At 36.4% G+C, this 17056-nt stretch overlaps 2 protein-coding genes across 2 annotated transcripts in view; both read right to left on the reverse strand.

Annotated features, from left to right (window-relative positions):
- LOC113769886 (putative late blight resistance protein homolog R1A-3) overlaps window positions 1–17056 on the reverse strand; it is a 79935-nt gene continuing 62879 nt past the window's right edge. Inside the window, exon 2 of the mRNA XM_027314203.1 lies at window positions 1–42. The gene's annotated coding sequence lies outside the window, so the exon portion shown is untranslated. The remainder of the gene's footprint in view (window positions 43–17056) is intronic.
- On the reverse strand, window positions 153–3909 carry LOC113771709 (putative late blight resistance protein homolog R1B-12). Its single transcript, XM_027316277.1, has 2 exons — window positions 1196–3909; window positions 153–822 (listed from the first exon to the last, which is right to left on the reverse strand). Exons 1-2 carry the CDS (start codon window positions 3907–3909, stop codon window positions 153–155), a joined length of 3384 nt encoding a protein of 1127 aa, XP_027172078.1.

A 17056-nucleotide genomic window follows, 5' to 3' on the forward strand; every position in this document is an offset into this window, starting at 1 on the left:
AACAAGAAGGGATCTCCTCCAAAAACTTGCAGCTTTCCAGAACTAATTAAGAAAAAGAACAACTTGATCTTGATGCTAAACAGATACACATAACCCGTAGCAGTACACAAGTAAAGGACTTACAAAACTTACTTGAGGAGATCAATCGTCCATTATGAGATAAGGATCTTCAGATCGGTATTTCCGTTGCTTCTTTGCTCTTCCTGAATTTCTTCTAATGAACTGGTACAGTTGGGACATTTTGACACCTCAATTATTTCAAGGGCAGAACTATTTCTCAAACAAGAAGGGATCTCCTGCAATGCTCCACAGCGATCCAATACTAACTTCTGGAGACCAGGAAAATAGTCCTGCTCGTCGTACTCGGAGGAGGCTGTCCACTTCGCAATGTTCAAGGAAGCTAATTTCAAGAAACAAACTTTAGGGAACTTCTCTACTTCCATTTCCCATATTTCCCCCTCAAAGGCTTGTTTGAGTAATTTGAGCACCTCAAGATTGGGTAGATTTCCAATTGCTGCCATTTTGCTCCATGGCATGCGAAAATAAGATAGGGTCAATTTTTTAATAGTCAAAGGAAATTGGAAATCTAACTGATATCGGTCACCTCCATAAATAACGCAACTCAGACTGAGTGATTCCAACTGACTTAGACAATCCATTACTACATGATATTGAACATCTGGCTTCAGATTGACAGAGCATCTCAGCTTACGGATATTTGGAAACTTTCTCAACAGCTTGCTGATGTTTTCCTCAGGATCGAGAGACAAACAGGACAAGAAATCTAAGTCACGCAACTGTGACGAGTTGTCAAGATTGTCTCTAGGGAAAAAAAAAACAATAATGCTTATCGACCTCATCAATTAGCTGTAAATGCCTTAGTTTCTTCAGGTTCCATATGGTATCTGGTAGTGAAACTGAACGATGAGTTGAAGAATTTCGCCAAATCAAAGTTTCCAAGTTCGGGAGATTGCATACTGATGATGGGAGACTGATTTTACCTCGACCTAGAATCGCCAAGTAGCGCAAGTGAACAAGCAGTTCTACCTCTCTAGGAAAGGGGTCGAGTCCAATTTGGCTCAAATCTAACACTCTAACAAGTTTGATGATGTGAAAAATGAATCGGAGGTCAAAACTAATACTGTCTTCATCGTGACTGAATACTAATAGACTGCGTATGGCAGGAGAAAATAACCTCAAGTTGTCAAAGTGCTCGAGCTTAGAATCAATAATGCATAAGCGGCGTGGGTAGCATGGCACAGTGAAAGCAGAGAAGTCATCATACCTACGTACCTGCTGCAAAAGCTTTTCTTCTTTGGCTTTTGTCACACAAAACTCATATAACAAATCGTGAATGCGACAAGCTTTGACCCCATCAATGGATCTTGGTTTCGAAACTATGACCAAGCTTCTGCTAATAAGTTCCATCAGGTAATCATTTCCCACATCCTCTGATCTCTTGAGATGAGTTTTTTGAACAAAACCTTCAGCGACCCATAGAGAAATCAACCTCTTGGTATTGTGTTCACGGTCTTCTGGAAAGGCTCCAAAATAAAGAAAACATGCCTTCAAAGTATCAGGTAAATGTTTGTAACTCAGCTCCAATGTAGCGGTACATTGTTCTGTACTAGAAACATTCCTTGAACTTAAACCTTCCACAGCTTCTTTCCAACCATATCGGTCCATCCTTGAGAGAATTCCGGCAAGAATGACAACCGTAAGAGGTAGTCCTTGACACATTTCCACGACTTGTTGTCGAATTTCGCATAGTTCTGGAGGAGCCAAATCTTGTCCAGGGTATAACTTCAATTTTAGCAAATCCCAGGTCTCATTAGGAGTGAGTTGACGAAGAGAATATGGTTCATGGTCGAGTTTGTCTTGCGGAGCAACACCACGGAGCCGACTTGTCAAGATAACTCTACTTCCATTTCTATCATCAGGGAATGAGGCTTCCAATCCGTTCCATGCATCAATGTCCCATACATCGTCCAAAACAATGAGATATCTATTTTTCAGCAAATGTCTTTTGACTTCAAGAGCCAGATCTTCTTCACCCATCTTAAAAACATCTTCAGGAAGCTTGGATTCAATGCAAGTCAAAATTTCAAATAACAGATTTCTCTTGTGGTATACTTGAGAAACAGTACACCAAGCCCGCTTATGAAAATAGGACGTAACTGAAGAACTATTGTAAACTTTTCTGGCTAAAGTTGTCTTACCTTGTCCTGGCATACCCACAATGGAAACAATTTTCACTTGGCATGATCCATGTCTGAGTCCATTGATTATCGATGCTGTCTCATCCTCGAATCCCACCACCACATCATTGACTATTGGCTTACTTCCTTCTTGTGGCATGTGATTGAATCTCTTCGTTACTTCCTTAACTTTTCCACCAAGTCTTTCGCTATCACAAATCTTCAAGGCCGCAGCTTTAATGATGTTCATTTCTTCTAAAATGGAATGAATGGACATTGAAGAAGAATCTATGATATTTCCAGTAATTAAGGAGTCAATAAGAAACTCTATCCTGTATGCCACCCCAACAATACGATTCCAAATTCCCTGGACCTCCTCATCTTCATTTTGCAGGCCCACAATTTTCCGCAGCAAAGAACGTAAACAAACAAGTTCTTCCTGGACTTTTTGAATTGGATGATCGATCAAAGCAATCGAGCCAGCCTCAGAACTTGTCACATCCATCATCTTTTTTAGAAGGGAATCAACAAAGCCCAGTCCATTGGTCTTAGGAAAATTGAATGATGATGATTCTGGACACTTCTCTGTGATTACTGCATCGATGAGCTTAATTATTTCGGATAACTCAGAACACACGATATCCATATCCTTGGCTTGTATAGCGTCTTTGATTGCATTCAGAGAGAGTGGGGAAATAAAATCTCCTCCATAACATTTCACGACTCGAGTAGGATCTCTTACTTTCTCATCGAACTCCTTTGGCTTCTCCTTCAAAATGTTTCTCAAGGAGTCTAGCCCCTCGTAAAACATTTGTAGTTGACGCAAAATCACAGGACAAGTACCATGCTTTAGTATCTCCCAAAGATTACACAGGAGAGAATGGTAGAAGTCTCTCAATATGTGCTCATCTGTATCTCCGTATGATTGTCTTGATAATTTTGAAGCAATCAGGGCCTGCATACAAGTCTCAAGGACTTGCGGTTCAACAGGAAAACTCTTCTGCGGCAGTTCCGAAATGCTTTCCTTGATATCCTCGGGAGATCCGAAACCCTTCTTAAACTGGAACTTATAAGAGAGGCCTGCTGCATTGATAGCCACAGCTTCAGTGTGAACCAACAAGGGTCCCAATTCTGTGTTTTCAACGTCATGCAGTGTGAGAAAACGGATGAAGTTTTTCATGAACGCCAGCTTCTCTTCAAGGGCTTTAATTAGTCGAACTTGATGTGCCAGCCGACTCTTTGGACGAAAATTCACTAGATTCTCCAGAAGAGAATCCATGAATTCCATAAGGTCATCTTTTCGAACGACCGAATTACTGGACTGCCGTGACGAGGAACCCAAGAAAACGACGTACCATTCGCAAATTTCTTGTTCGAAGGATCCCAAGTCTTTTTCTAAATGATGGACCACTTTCCAAGGCTGATAAGAAGATTGGATCTCCTTTGCCCACTTGGGAATGGCTTCGCCAATCCGAACTGCCAGAGCTTCTAGGCTTGCATGATGATTATTTGCCTGGTTCTTTTTGTTGTCAAATGGTAATTGCACATCATCGTTGCTGTATTTTCTCGCACACAGAAGAAATGTTCTCAGATGTCTTAGCTTGCGTCTCAGGTACTTCTGCGGCCAATTTGGAAATTCTGGATAACCGTTCTCCAGCGCTTGCAGATCATCCAAGGTGGAAGAAATACAAGTGATACTAGTGGAGGCCATCTAATAAAAGGAAGATCAACAAGGGAACCGGAATGTATCGATCTCAATTTAAGAGATAAAACAGTTCTCAAATATGAAAGGAGACGAGAAGATCTGCAAAACCTCAAAAACAAGTGCTCTCCTCTTTTCTGTACGTTGATTGCTAGTGTCCAGAAAGTAAATGACAAATAGTCATTGGATTCTTCTTGGATGATTGAAAGAAAAAAAGACCCCACTGCACTGCGTTATCCATTAGTCCAACTGTTGGAATGGTACAGCATTGACTACGCTCTTAGCAATCATGTCATCAGAACGACCCCACTGCACAACAAGTTAATTGGGAATTATAATTGTGATACATATAAAATAGTATTTATGAAAAAATGTGCTATCCAAACACAATAATTTGTAAAAACTATACGAGTACAATTCGATTTCAGGTATGGTGTTTTCCAATAAATAGAAGTTTTAATGCTTTGGACTATAAGTTTCATTTTTATAATTTCAGTTTATGACCCTTTTATGATAACTAGTAGGAAGTAGGTACCCTTATTTAAGATTAGATCATATTACCTTGGAATTAATTATTAGTATTTCTTCTGATAATTTTGGTGGTTGTTAATTGTACTGGAGTGTTATGTATTGATAATATTATTATGGGTTACTTGTAATCATATTTTGATAAATACACGATTCAGCATTCCTGCGGCTGTCTAACCAATCAAAAAGGGCTCCCTTTAATCATTAAAATCTTGAAACGTTTGGGGCTGTTTACAATTTAGTCAATTGCAAAAACGTTTTGTCATGGTTTGGCGTTTGTTAAACTTTCAATTTTCACACAGCTCATGCACTAGAAAACAGAGGAATCACATATCTCAATCAAAATTAAAAGGGTAAAATATCAAAAATTTCTTGTGGTTTGCTAAATATTTAATTTAATTTTTTCTGATTTAAAAACCTATATCATAACTCCATGTGATTTTAATTAAATTAAAAATTGGACAGAAACCATCCAATCCAAAGCAGAAGAAATGCAAGTAATACTTTAGTGCTGGAGGCCATCTAATCAAAGATTAATAAGAGAACCAGCAGAGATCTCAATTTAGAGATGATGAGACAACGCTCAAATGTAAAAGGAGATAAGAACTGCAAAACCTCACAATCGAGTGCTCTTCTCTTTCTCTGGTCACAGATTGCTAGTATATAGAAAAGAAAGGACAAATAGTAAATGGACATTTCTTGGATTATTTAAAAAATATATATAGAAAACGACTCCATTGCAAGACCCTTAGTCATTAGTCCAAATGTTTGAATAATACAGCATTAATTACGCTCTTAATAATCTTTTAATACATCTAGCAGCACTAATTTCGCAACCGGGTCAATCACACCATACTGCCAAATTATTTTGATTAATCTTGCACGTTATATATAATTGCTTATGTCAATGAAGTAGGACTTTAATTTAATTTTGAGATTAACACCAAGAATTCAATCAACAATCCATTTAATAAACTAGTAAAAGTTCACGTACTTTGCACGTGATTATATTAACCCAAATATAACATGTCTTATATTTTTTTTTTTGTGAAATTTGATTGTTTACATGATAATAAAACATGTCATATTTTCGTTAACCAATTATTATTTCAAAGACCATCTAAATATGAACTCTTTGATCAATTATTTTTGAATTTATTTTTAGTTTTCTTTTTTAATTTATGATGATCTTTTTGGTAAATTATGGATTTAGCTTTGATAAATAATTCCTAATTCGGTTATTTTTCACCAAAGATGTTGTATGCTCGCAATATTTTTACCATAAAATCATAATATTATTTTTTTAATATTGTACAAAAAATATTGCTAAATAGGAAATATATGCATACATGTCAAGTGTGAGCCTAGTAAATAGAATTCATAATTATTAGTAAAATAAAGACTTAAATCGTAAAATCAATTTCTAAAGGGGTATTAGAATAAATAAATTGATTAGTTAGATTTTGTCATTCTAATTATTTTCACCACGCTCACCCTTTTCTTTACCTTTTTGGAAAGCTCGTTTACGAACCAGAGTCTAGACGTGCCTTTTCTTACTAAAAAATAAACCCCAAAGTAAAGTTTCTGATGAAATCAACAAATTTTAAGAAATAAAAAAATTTGTATCAATATTTTAAATATTATTTTCCCTTGCTAAGACAAATGAAATGCAATTGTATAGTTAGAATGTATAGTTAGAATGAATTAATTATTTAAGAATAAAATATATGAATCGTGCTCATATCCAACTTCGCTTGAACATTTTACATTATATCTTTCCAGTTGAACTTTTCAAAAAAATTTCGTGAATTTGAATTGAATAATATGCGGTGCATTGTTGAATTTGGATTAATGACTTTTTTCTAAGTGTTATTGTGGTTGACAAGAACAAAATGATTTATACAGCTTAACTATCTTAAAATGGCTATTTAGTTTCAATTGATAGAAATAGTTGGATTCTTTTATTTTTGCTTTTCTTTTAGTATTTCTTTATACTGATAGACGGCACATAATTATGTACTTGTCTCATGATATTCATATCAAGATTCTCCAAATGAATATAGACTCTTTTCTTATTCTCTTTTGTTCTAAGAGCGTCTACTTTTTTATACTAATATTTTTTTACAATCTTAAAATTGTGGTTAATGAAATTGGTCAAACTATTTTCAGTAAGAAAATGTTTCGAATAAGAAACTTTGATGCACATAAAAATTGGAGATGAAATGTAAGGGTCGCTAAATAGTTTTAATAGGGAGTTTTTCATTTTAATTACCATTATTATTGAGATATATTCATTTGGAATGATTCATATTTTAATTATTACCACAATTAAAATACAATAACTTGGGGTAATATGGAAACAGCATAAATTAAGATTAAAAAAGTGCTTACAACTCATAATGCCAAATCTCGTCATACTTTTAATATAGTGATAGTAATAGTAATAGTAATGGATAAAGAGAAAAAAAAAACAAGATAACACGTTTGATATTGGGAGGGACAGGGGGCATGGAACATTCTTTTTCTCTTTATTGGTATTTTTTTGAGCCTTATTGTTATTAACTTATGTATGGTCTGCATTCATAGCCAGTTAGACGTATCATTCAGACATTTGGACATTTGAAGCTTGTCTTCAGAATCTCAACATTCATCACCTTTCTTACCTGTTTTTCTTGTTGAGGCAACACTGCCTATACTAATAATTTATCTGAAAGCCTTCATTGCTTTGTGGTCTTGACAGGTGCCGAACCTATGCAATAATAATTACCTACTCAAGAGAAATACAGATTTTGTATATAGCGGTGAGTAGGATCGAATCCACAGGGATTGGGGATAATTCGTTTCCTCTAGAGTTCGAAGTATGGGGGGGTTTTAGGATTAAATGCTTATGAATTGCTAACTAAATAAATTAAATGTCCAAAATAATTAATTGGAAGAAATAATCGGGAAAACTCTAGCCAAGGGTACACTTCAGAAATGGTTCATGCACTGATCATCGATTCACAGATAATTCTACATTTATTAATAGATTGGTTATAGTTGTCATGCACGCGATAAATAACCAACCCTTCCTTAATTTCTCGGTAGTTAAGGTACGACCGTTAACTATTTCTCTAACCCAAAAATAACCCTCGGTACGACCGTAGGATTTAATTTCTAGATTACATTAAGAATTAGAAAGGCGCAATCCTAACTAACAAACACGCTACGAGGGTTTGTTTAAATTAGATCGTATGTTTCCCTGACATAAAACCAATTACGCCAGTTGCTACTGGGATAGAGATAACGAACAATTACGGATTCAATTACCCCTATTTAGCAAAATAGCCTATATGAATAATTAATTATTGCGCACTAATCAATCATACACAAGAGCTATAACAATTAAAAGCAGGAATCATATAAATACCAATAAATGAAAGAAATAATTAAAAGCGATTTAGATCTCATAGTAATTGCCGAACCAATTCGTCAGTTGCCCCCTTGACTAGAATTAAAAAGCTAGTTCTCCATTGATGGAGAACAAGCTATTCGAAACTTACAATTGTCACCAATCCGTGACATATGAGAGAGCCTCCTTTTTCTCTCCAATTGTGTTTTTCCAAAGTAAAAAGCCAAAAGCCAATAGTTAACAACGGCGGCTAGCCTCATTGGTTTCTCCCTAATTGTCTTTTAGAAACCAAAACAAAATCAAAGACTTAGGAAAGTGCAAATCCTTTTTCACGTTGATTCCACCCCAAAATTGAAGGAATTGCCTCCTCTCTTTTCGGCTAGAAACAGCATAAAGAAAAGCTGATGCCTCCTGTCCCTTGTGCGGCCAGGCCCACCAAAGAGTCACTCACGCTGCTGACTCCTTCGAGTATTAATCACACGGGCTGGCCATCCTATCATTTTCCTAATTTTTAGTTTTTTGAAACCAAATAAACTTCCTCCTAATCTTCCACCAATAATCTACGTAGACTCCATTTTGAATTGGGAAACTCTTGAAAAATCACATCTTTTTATCTCTTTTTGCTCCACCTTCCTACAATTGGCACCATTAACCAAATATAAGTAGAATCTATCAATTAAAATAATATTTGGCTAAAATCAAAGGAAAAATAATTATTAATTTAACAACAAATTATGATCTATCAATTTCCCCCACACCTAAACAATGCTTGTCCTCAAGTATGAGAACACAAATCAAGTAATCAAATTCAAACAATGGTATTATTCAAATCTTCTATTGCCGAGATACAATTAAAACACATGTCAAGTATTAGTGACAATTTGCAAGAAATATCTCTCAAATTAGCTTTCAAGATCAAGGACTCTTTCAATTTCTGACTAACTAATCTAAGAATATAAAATATTTAACCAGCATCCATAAGCAAATGGTTCGACTATTAAGCAAAATCGCAACATTAAAATTCATGGATCAGCAGACTAGCAATTCATTCACATTTTCACATTTTTCACTATTAACACATTTTTTTCTAAATTATCCCCACACTTGATTGATTTTTTTTTTCAGGGGGAATGCTTAGTTTTTAGCCATTCAAGCGTTTTGACGCGAACTCCGATATTAGCCAAATGAAGGAGCCCGATTACTCAGCCATCATCATTTAAAAACCACATACTCATAGCTATCGTCGCTTTTTGACACGAAAGTCGACACTTGTGGTGAAGACTCCTGGTTACTAGGCAACGATACTAGCGGAGTATAACCTAATATTATTCATAAATAAGCAACAAAAATAAAATTAAATACCACACAAACCCACTTCGTTTCCTAAACATGGAGAACTAAGATTAATAGTTGAACCAATTTGCATAAAAAAATGCTAGACAAATATTTACAATACTTAGAGAAGTTAACCAAAAAGTGCAAAAGTCACAAAATCTCAAATATTCACCAAAAAGATACCCTTAAACTCAACCATGTCATATTTAACACCTTAGAGTGTAAAATTTTAGCAATAGAAAAATTTGAGATATCTAACCATCGTTAAATAGGAACAATCACAAATATGCACAAAGATAGGCAAAAATTGGATAAAATTCGACTAAGTCAAACAAAAAATTTCAACAAAAATACCTACACTTGCACATTTTCAATAAAATACCAATATACTACCCCCCCACACCTAAATCTTACATTGTCCCTAATGTAAGCAATAAAGAATAAAATTCAAAACAAAAAAGGACAACGAAACTTTCCTGATCATCAAAGGGGGGTTGTGACACAACTCTAGGTGAGAAGCAAAAGACATGTAGAGCTCAATGGCAAAACTGATGACGATGAAGGCTATGATCGGCAGCTAAGGATGTCAGGTGGCTTACGATAAATGAGGAAGAATTATGCGCGATGAGCAATGATAATCAGGAACTGACGATCCACATTGAACAGTGCAACGGTGGTAGTGGAATTTGAAGTCCTTTGGTTGCGGTCTTGCAACTGGAAAAAAAAAAGAAAGGAATAAAAAGGAAAGGGAGAGAAGAAGAAAAGAGAGAAAGAAAGAAAGAAAAAGAAAAGAAAGGAATTTTTTTTTAAACCACTGCGTTAAACGTGGGCACGCCTAACTGCCCTTGAATCTTCTGACCACCCCACGGAAATTAAGATCCTTAAGCGTGACCACTTGGCGTGGGCACGCCTAACTACTAGAGAGTCTTCTGACCAATTTTTGAAAATTGAGTTCCTTAAGCGTGACCACCAGGTGTAGACACGTCTAATTACTATAGAGTCTTCTGACCGCCGACGAAAATTGCTTTCCTTAAGCATGACCATCTGGCGTGGGCACGCCTAACTGTTGGGTAGTCTTCTGTCCGTCAAATTAAAACTTCCTTCCTTAGGCGTGACCACCTAGCGTGGACACGTCTAACTGCCAGTTTCCTGCCACAAAAGTAACAAATCATTAAATGCAACTAACATTTAACAAAAACTCTGAAAACATAAGAAAACTAAAATAAAGGCCTTGGGTTACCTCCCAAACAGCGCCTTTTTTTAATGTCTTTGGCTAAACATTACCATATTTATTCACGGAGGATAAAATCGTGTAGCTCGTTTCAGTGTTTCATCTTCTATGTAATCCTGATAGCCCTCGAAAATAGAGTAATTCTTGAACACACGAGCTACGGTCTTCCATGGACTAGTAGATGGCACCAAACAAACAAGTAATGATCTTAAGTCTTCACTCACTCCTCCATCACAAGCACTTACTGGTTCGAGATATTTTGCCATCGTGACTCTTAACTTATTCCTGTTATGAAACTCAAAATCGTCTAGTATAATAAACTCAATCTCACTAACAAAAATTGAAAAATAAGAATCAGGAGAATATTGATGAAGAAATGGAGAAGATATCACCGCATTTGGAGATTGTCCACTGAATTCGTCCACTTGAACATTTTGATATTGGGGTTCCATTTCTTGTACTTCAATCCCCTTTTCAACTGCATCTTTAGATTCTTCTTCTTGAAACTCTTGCAGTTTCATGTCACTTGTCAAGATAATTATACCCTCATCTTCTTCATGGTCGATAATAGTCGCTGAGGGCAATTCTTCACTTATTCGAGAAGTCAATTGTGTTATCCTAAATGTCAATTGATCCATTTGATCTGCCAGGTTACGCATGCTCGCTTGTGTCTCCTAATAAAAATTCATTGTCTCCTGTTGAAGTAGATGTGTCTCCTGTTGAATTTGATATGTGTTAGTAGCTATTAATTCAACTATTTCTTCAAGAGACATACCTGACATGGATGACTGTTCTTGAGACTCTAGTTGTTGAAAATTTATTGGCCTTTGTTCATAATTAAAATTGGAATCATCTCACCATCCTCGCTCATACCTGTTTGAATAAGGGTCATACCACGTTTGATATTGAAGTGAAAAATTTTCAAAAGTATCTATTGGAGCACTTAGACCATCTTGAAATGCAGGGCATATGTCGGTTGAATGATTTGAGGCAAAATAAGTTCCACAATTTGCAACAACCCATTGATCATTAGAAAAAGTATGAGTCTCATAACCCCTTCTAGAAATAAAATCCAGTCTATCATCAAAATACAGAATGTTAGCAGCCATAAACTATATATTAAAAAAATTAAAAAAAATTAAAAAAATGAAAACAAGATGAACAAAAAAAAAATTAATCAGGCACCAGTCCCCGGCAGCGGTGCCAAAAATTGACAGGTGCCGAACCTGTGTAATAATAATTATCTACTTAAGAGAAATACAGATTTTGTATATAGCGGTGAGTAGGGTCGAATCCACAGGAATTGGGGATAATTCGTTTCCTTTAGAGTTCGAAGTATGGGGGGTTTTAGGATTAAATGCTTATGAATTGCTAACTAAATAAATTAAATGTAAAAAATAATTAATTGGAAGAAACAATCGGGGAAATTCTAGCCAAGGGTACACTTCAAAAATGGTTCATGCACTGATCATCGATTCACAGATAATTCTACATTTATTAATAGATTGGTTATAGTTGTCATGTACGCGATAAACAACCAACCCTTCCTTAATTTCTCGGTAGTTAAGGTACAACTGTTAATTATTTCTCTAACTCAAAAATAACCCTAGGTACCACCGTAGGATTTAATTTCTAGATTGCATTAAGAATTAGAAATGCTCAATCCTAACTAACAAACACGCTACAAGGGTTTGTTTAACTTAGATCGTATGTTTTCCTGACATAAAATCAATTACGCCAGTTGCTACTGGGATAGAGATAACGAATAATTACGGATTTAATTACTCCTATTTAGCAAAATAGCCTATATGAATAATTAATTATTGCGCACTAATCAATCATATACAAGAGCTATAACAATTAAAAGCAGGAATCATATAAATACCAATAAATGAAAGAAATAATTAAAAGCGGTTTAGATCTTACAGTAATTGTCGAACCAATTTGTCAGTTGCCCCCTTGACTAGAATTAAGAAGCTAGTTCTCCATTGATGGAGAACAAGCTATTCGAAACTTACAATGGTCACCAATTCGTGACATGCGAGAGAGCCTCCTTTTTCTCTCCAATTGTGTTTTTCCAAAGTAAAAAGCCAAAAGCCAATAGTCAACAACGGCGGCTTGCCTCGTTGGTTTCTCCTTAATTGTCTTTTAGAAACCAAAACAAAATCAAAGACTTAGGAAAGTGCAAATCCTTTTTCACGTTGATTCCACCCCAAAATTGAAGGAATTGCCTCCACTCTTTTCGGCAAGAAACAGCATAAAGAAAAGCTGATACCTCCTGTCCCTTGTGCGGCCAGGCTAATAGGTTACAATTTTATCATTTATTTTTCCTTTTACCTGACTTGATGTGGATTAATTATTCTATTCTACTCACTTTTTGTAATTTACATTTATTTCAGGGAGTAGAACGAAAATACCACAACTAAGGCCAATTTAACAGTCATTGGGAAAGAATTCAAATGGCAGGCATACAGGGGGCATTTTTGGGAACAAAAGAGACGCAGGCCCTTTTTTGGGCAAGTGGGCCGAAGTCCTCATTTTTTCTTGGTGTGGGCCGCCGCACAAGAGAATAAGAGAAAGCATTAGATAAAAACCAGGGATGGCAGAGGAGTAGGGAACCTTGAGCTTTTGTTGACTTTTCCCTTAGGATCTCTTTTTGCTTTTGATTCTTACACATGTCAAGATCAAATGGAAGAACTTTGATTCTTCCTTTCTTGCTTTCGTAGTAGCTTTCCTCCATTTGTCAGGACAAGGGCTAATCAATTTAGTCATTCTCTGGAAACGTGTTATTCTTTCTTTTGTATGGACGAATTGAATTTCCCCAATTTCAAGGGACAATGGCCGCGGCTTTCTTTACAATTTCCTGTGGGCTTTGTTCATCAAGGATGAACTAATTTCCTTACTCTAGTCAAGGAACATCGGAGGCCTTGGTTCGCCTAAAAATTGTGAGATCGATTTAATTTATTCTTTTCCTTTTATTTATTGATATTCGCATATTCCTTGATTGCAGTACTTTTGATTATTTAATTAATTGATTGTCTTGGATCCGGATAATTAGTTAATTGAATAATCTATTATCAATTGGAACATTAAATCCGTAATTATTTGAGTGCCTCAAAATAGTGACAACTGGCATGATTAGGTTTGTGTCAGGGGAATATGCAGGCTAATCTAAAATAACCCTGGTAGTGTGTTATTTGGTTAGAATAGAGCTCCTCTAATATGTAAGGCAATTAGGGAATTAAATCTTACTGGCGTACCTAGAATTATTTCTCAATTGGAGCAGTGATTAACGAGCGTACCTTAGTCACCGACACAGTAAGGAGGGGTTGGCTGTCATTGCTTGTTTGACAGTTATAACCTATTTATTAGTAAATAATTGGAATTGCTTTTGTATCGATGATCAATTAGATGAACCATTGCTGAAGTTAATTCTTGGCTAGAACCTTAATTATTATTCATTTGATTTTAGTAAATTGTTATTTAATTTTTGGTAGCTTCTTGGATTTTATTTGAATTTCTTAGATCGCCACCTTATGTCTGCTAACATTTCGTATGTTGATGATAGACTGGATTTTATTCCTGAATGGGATTATGAGACTCGTGTTTTTCCTAATGATCAATGGGCTGTTGCAAATTGTGAAATTTATTTTGCCTCAGGTTATTCAACTGACACATGCCCCGCATTTCAAGATGACCTAAGTGCTCCAATCGATACTTTTGGAGATTTTTCACCTCAATATCAAACGTGGTATAACCCTTACTCAAACAGGTATGATCAAGGATGGTGGGCAAATTTTAATTTTAATTATGCGACCGGGCCAATGGATTTTCAACAGCAAGACTCTCAACAACCATCATCCGTGTTAGGTATGTCTCTTGAAGAAATGATTGAATTACTAGCTGCTAATGCATATCGAATTTAGCAGGAGACACAAGCGATGGCGAATCAAGTGCAACTATTGACATCCGGGATAATGCGATTAGCTTCTCACCTTGAAGAATTGCCCTCACAAACCAATATCGACCTTGAAGAAGATGTGAGTGCAATTATCTGGCCAAATGACATGGAACTGCAAGAGTTTCAAGGAAACGGATCTAAAGATGCAGTTGAAAAGAAAGCTAAAGTGCAAGAAATGAGGTCCCAGTATCAACTCATCCAGGTGAATGAATCCAGTGAACAATCTCCAAATGCGGTGACATCTCCTCCAGTCCTTAATCAATATTCTCCTGATTATTATTCTTTAATTCCTGTTACTGAAATTGACTTTATTATATCAAAAAATTTTGAATTTCATGACAGGAATAAATTAAGAGTAGCGATGACAAGATATCTTGGACCAATAAATGCACGTGAGGAGGGAGTGAATGGAGAATGCAAATTATCGTTCACTTGTTTGGCGCCATTTACTAGTCCATGGAAGCCCGTAGCTCATGTGCCCAAGGATTACTCAATTTACGAGGGCTATCAGGACTATATAGAGGAAGAAACATTAAGACGAGCCACAAGATTTTATCCTCCATGAACAAAATATGATAATATCTAGCCAAAGACATTAAAGAAAGGCGCTTATTGGGAGGCAACCCAATCTCTTTTAATTGTTTGTTTGATTTTGTGTGATAGTTTAAATATATTTTCCTTGAGTTTGATTGATTTCAGGTTTTAAATTTTCTTTTTTGGTGATTTGTAGGTATCCTTCTGTCATGACGCGCCCGCGTCAAGTCATAGGGAAAGCTCATGGACAGAAGGGTTCCTGCCCTCTTGACGTGCCCACGTTACGTTCGCGGGAAAGGTAAGTATTCAAAAAAAAAAAAACTCGAGGGCGGTTATTGATTTCGTGTTAGTCTCTAATTTTGAATTTCGAAAATGAGTTTTGTAATAATAATAATATTCAAAAAAAATATTTTTAATTGAAAAAAAACAAAAAAAAAAAAGAAATCCAATTTCTTTTTTTTTCCTCATTTTCCTCTCTTTCTTTCTTTTCTTTCTTTTTCTTTATTTCTTTCTTTTTCTTCTTTCTTCTTTCTTTCTTCCTTCTCCCCTGTTCCTTCTATGTCACTTGAAGCTCGCACGCCGCCCGCTGCTCGATGCCACTGCCGTGCGCCGATTCTCCTTCTCCCTCCGAATCTCTCTCTCTCCGATTGCCGCCCAAGCCGCCAACTCCCCCGTCCAACCTCGCGCACGGCGAGCCATCCAGCAACGCAGCTCCCTCGCGCGTCTCGCCCCTGCTCACGGCCGCATGACCACTCCACCACCAGCTCTCCTCCAAGCCTAGTCAGCAGCTCTTCCGTCTAGGCAACGCTCGCAGCCGCGCGCAGACTCTGCGGTCTTCTCCTTCTCCGTCGCACAGCTCACCCAAGCTCCAGCTCGCCGCTGCCACTACTACGGACGCTGTCCGCCATCACCACCTGTCAAACAAATTGACGGGTGGAGAATTTGGCAGCATTCATGCAGCATGCGGGTCTTATGCCTCATTTTGGGTACCACCCTTCACTTTGACCCCACTTCAGGGAAGTTTTGTTACCTTCTCCCCTACTTTTGATGTTAATTTGTCACATTGAGGGCAATGTATTGTTTAGGTGTTGGGGGGGATCAGTTGTAGTTCTAGTTTTTAGTAGTTTTTAGTTTTTAGCTGTTTTTCCTTTATTTTTAGTTTGGCATTTGTCTAGTTTTCGTTACTTTTTTGTCATTCACCTGTCTAGCTCTCCTATGACTGCCAAAGTTTGATGTTGGTTTGTTGCCTCTAACTTCACTGTTGCCAAGTTTTATTAATAAAATGTATCAAGTTAATGTGGTTGAATCCAAAAACATTTTTTTGGTGAATATCGGTGATTGCTTAATTCTTTTGATTTCTTTGTTAACTTTTCTAGGCAGAGAGAATGATTGTTGGCATTTTCATGTGAATTGGTCCAATATTGACTCTAATACTCCATGTTGGGCAATAATGAGGCTAGCTGCTCCTATTCTTATTTTTAACGGTGTTATTTTGCGTTATTGTGCTATGTGGCTGTAAATAAGGTTGACTGTACTCCGCTATTAGTTACTACCGAGTAACCGGGGGTCTTCACTAAAAGTGTCGATTCTCGCGTCAAAAGGTAGTAATTTCTACGAGTAAGTGGTCGTATAGCGATAGGAGCTAAGTAACCGGGCTCCTTCATCTAGCAAATGTTGGAGTTCGCGTCAAAAGGTTTCGATGGTTAGAGACTAAGTCCTTTGTGCTATTGAAAAAAAAAGACAAAAATAAATAAATAACGAAAAAAAAGAAGTGAAAGTTGTGTTAGTGTGTGATAAAAATCAGCTTGCCGATTTATGGATTTAATGTTGAGATTTTGATTAATAACTGGACCATTTGCTAATAAATGTTGTGTGTCATTTCTTTTTCTTAGATTAGTTAACCTAGAATTGAAGGAGTTTGTGGTTTAGAAGCTAACCGGGGTGATGTTTCTTGGGTATTGATCACTGATGCTTGATCTATGTTTTTCTTGGTATCTTAGCAATATGGTAGATGGAGCAATGACCATTATCAAATATTGGTACTTGTTTGCTGTTCTCATGCTTGAGGGCAAGCATAGTTTAGGTGTGGGGGGAATTGATAGGTTGCAATTTTATCATTTATTTTATTATTCATTTCTCCTATTACCTGACTTGATATGGATTAATTATTCGATTC

Source organism: Coffea eugenioides, chromosome 5 (genome assembly GCF_003713205.1).
Source record: "Coffea eugenioides isolate CCC68of chromosome 5, Ceug_1.0, whole genome shotgun sequence".
Taxonomy (NCBI): Eukaryota; Viridiplantae; Streptophyta; class Magnoliopsida; order Gentianales; family Rubiaceae; genus Coffea; species Coffea eugenioides.

Excerpts from the sequence above, each read along its gene's own strand:
- LOC113771709 (XM_027316277.1), bottom strand. The coding sequence starts at position 3,909 with ATGGCCTCCACTAGTATCACTTGTATTTCTTCCACCTTGGATGATCTG. Across the intron at positions 823-1,195 it reads GAGCACTTTGACAACTTGAG|AGACAATCTTGACAACTCGT; the intron begins GTTATTTTCTCC and ends TTTTTTCCCTAG.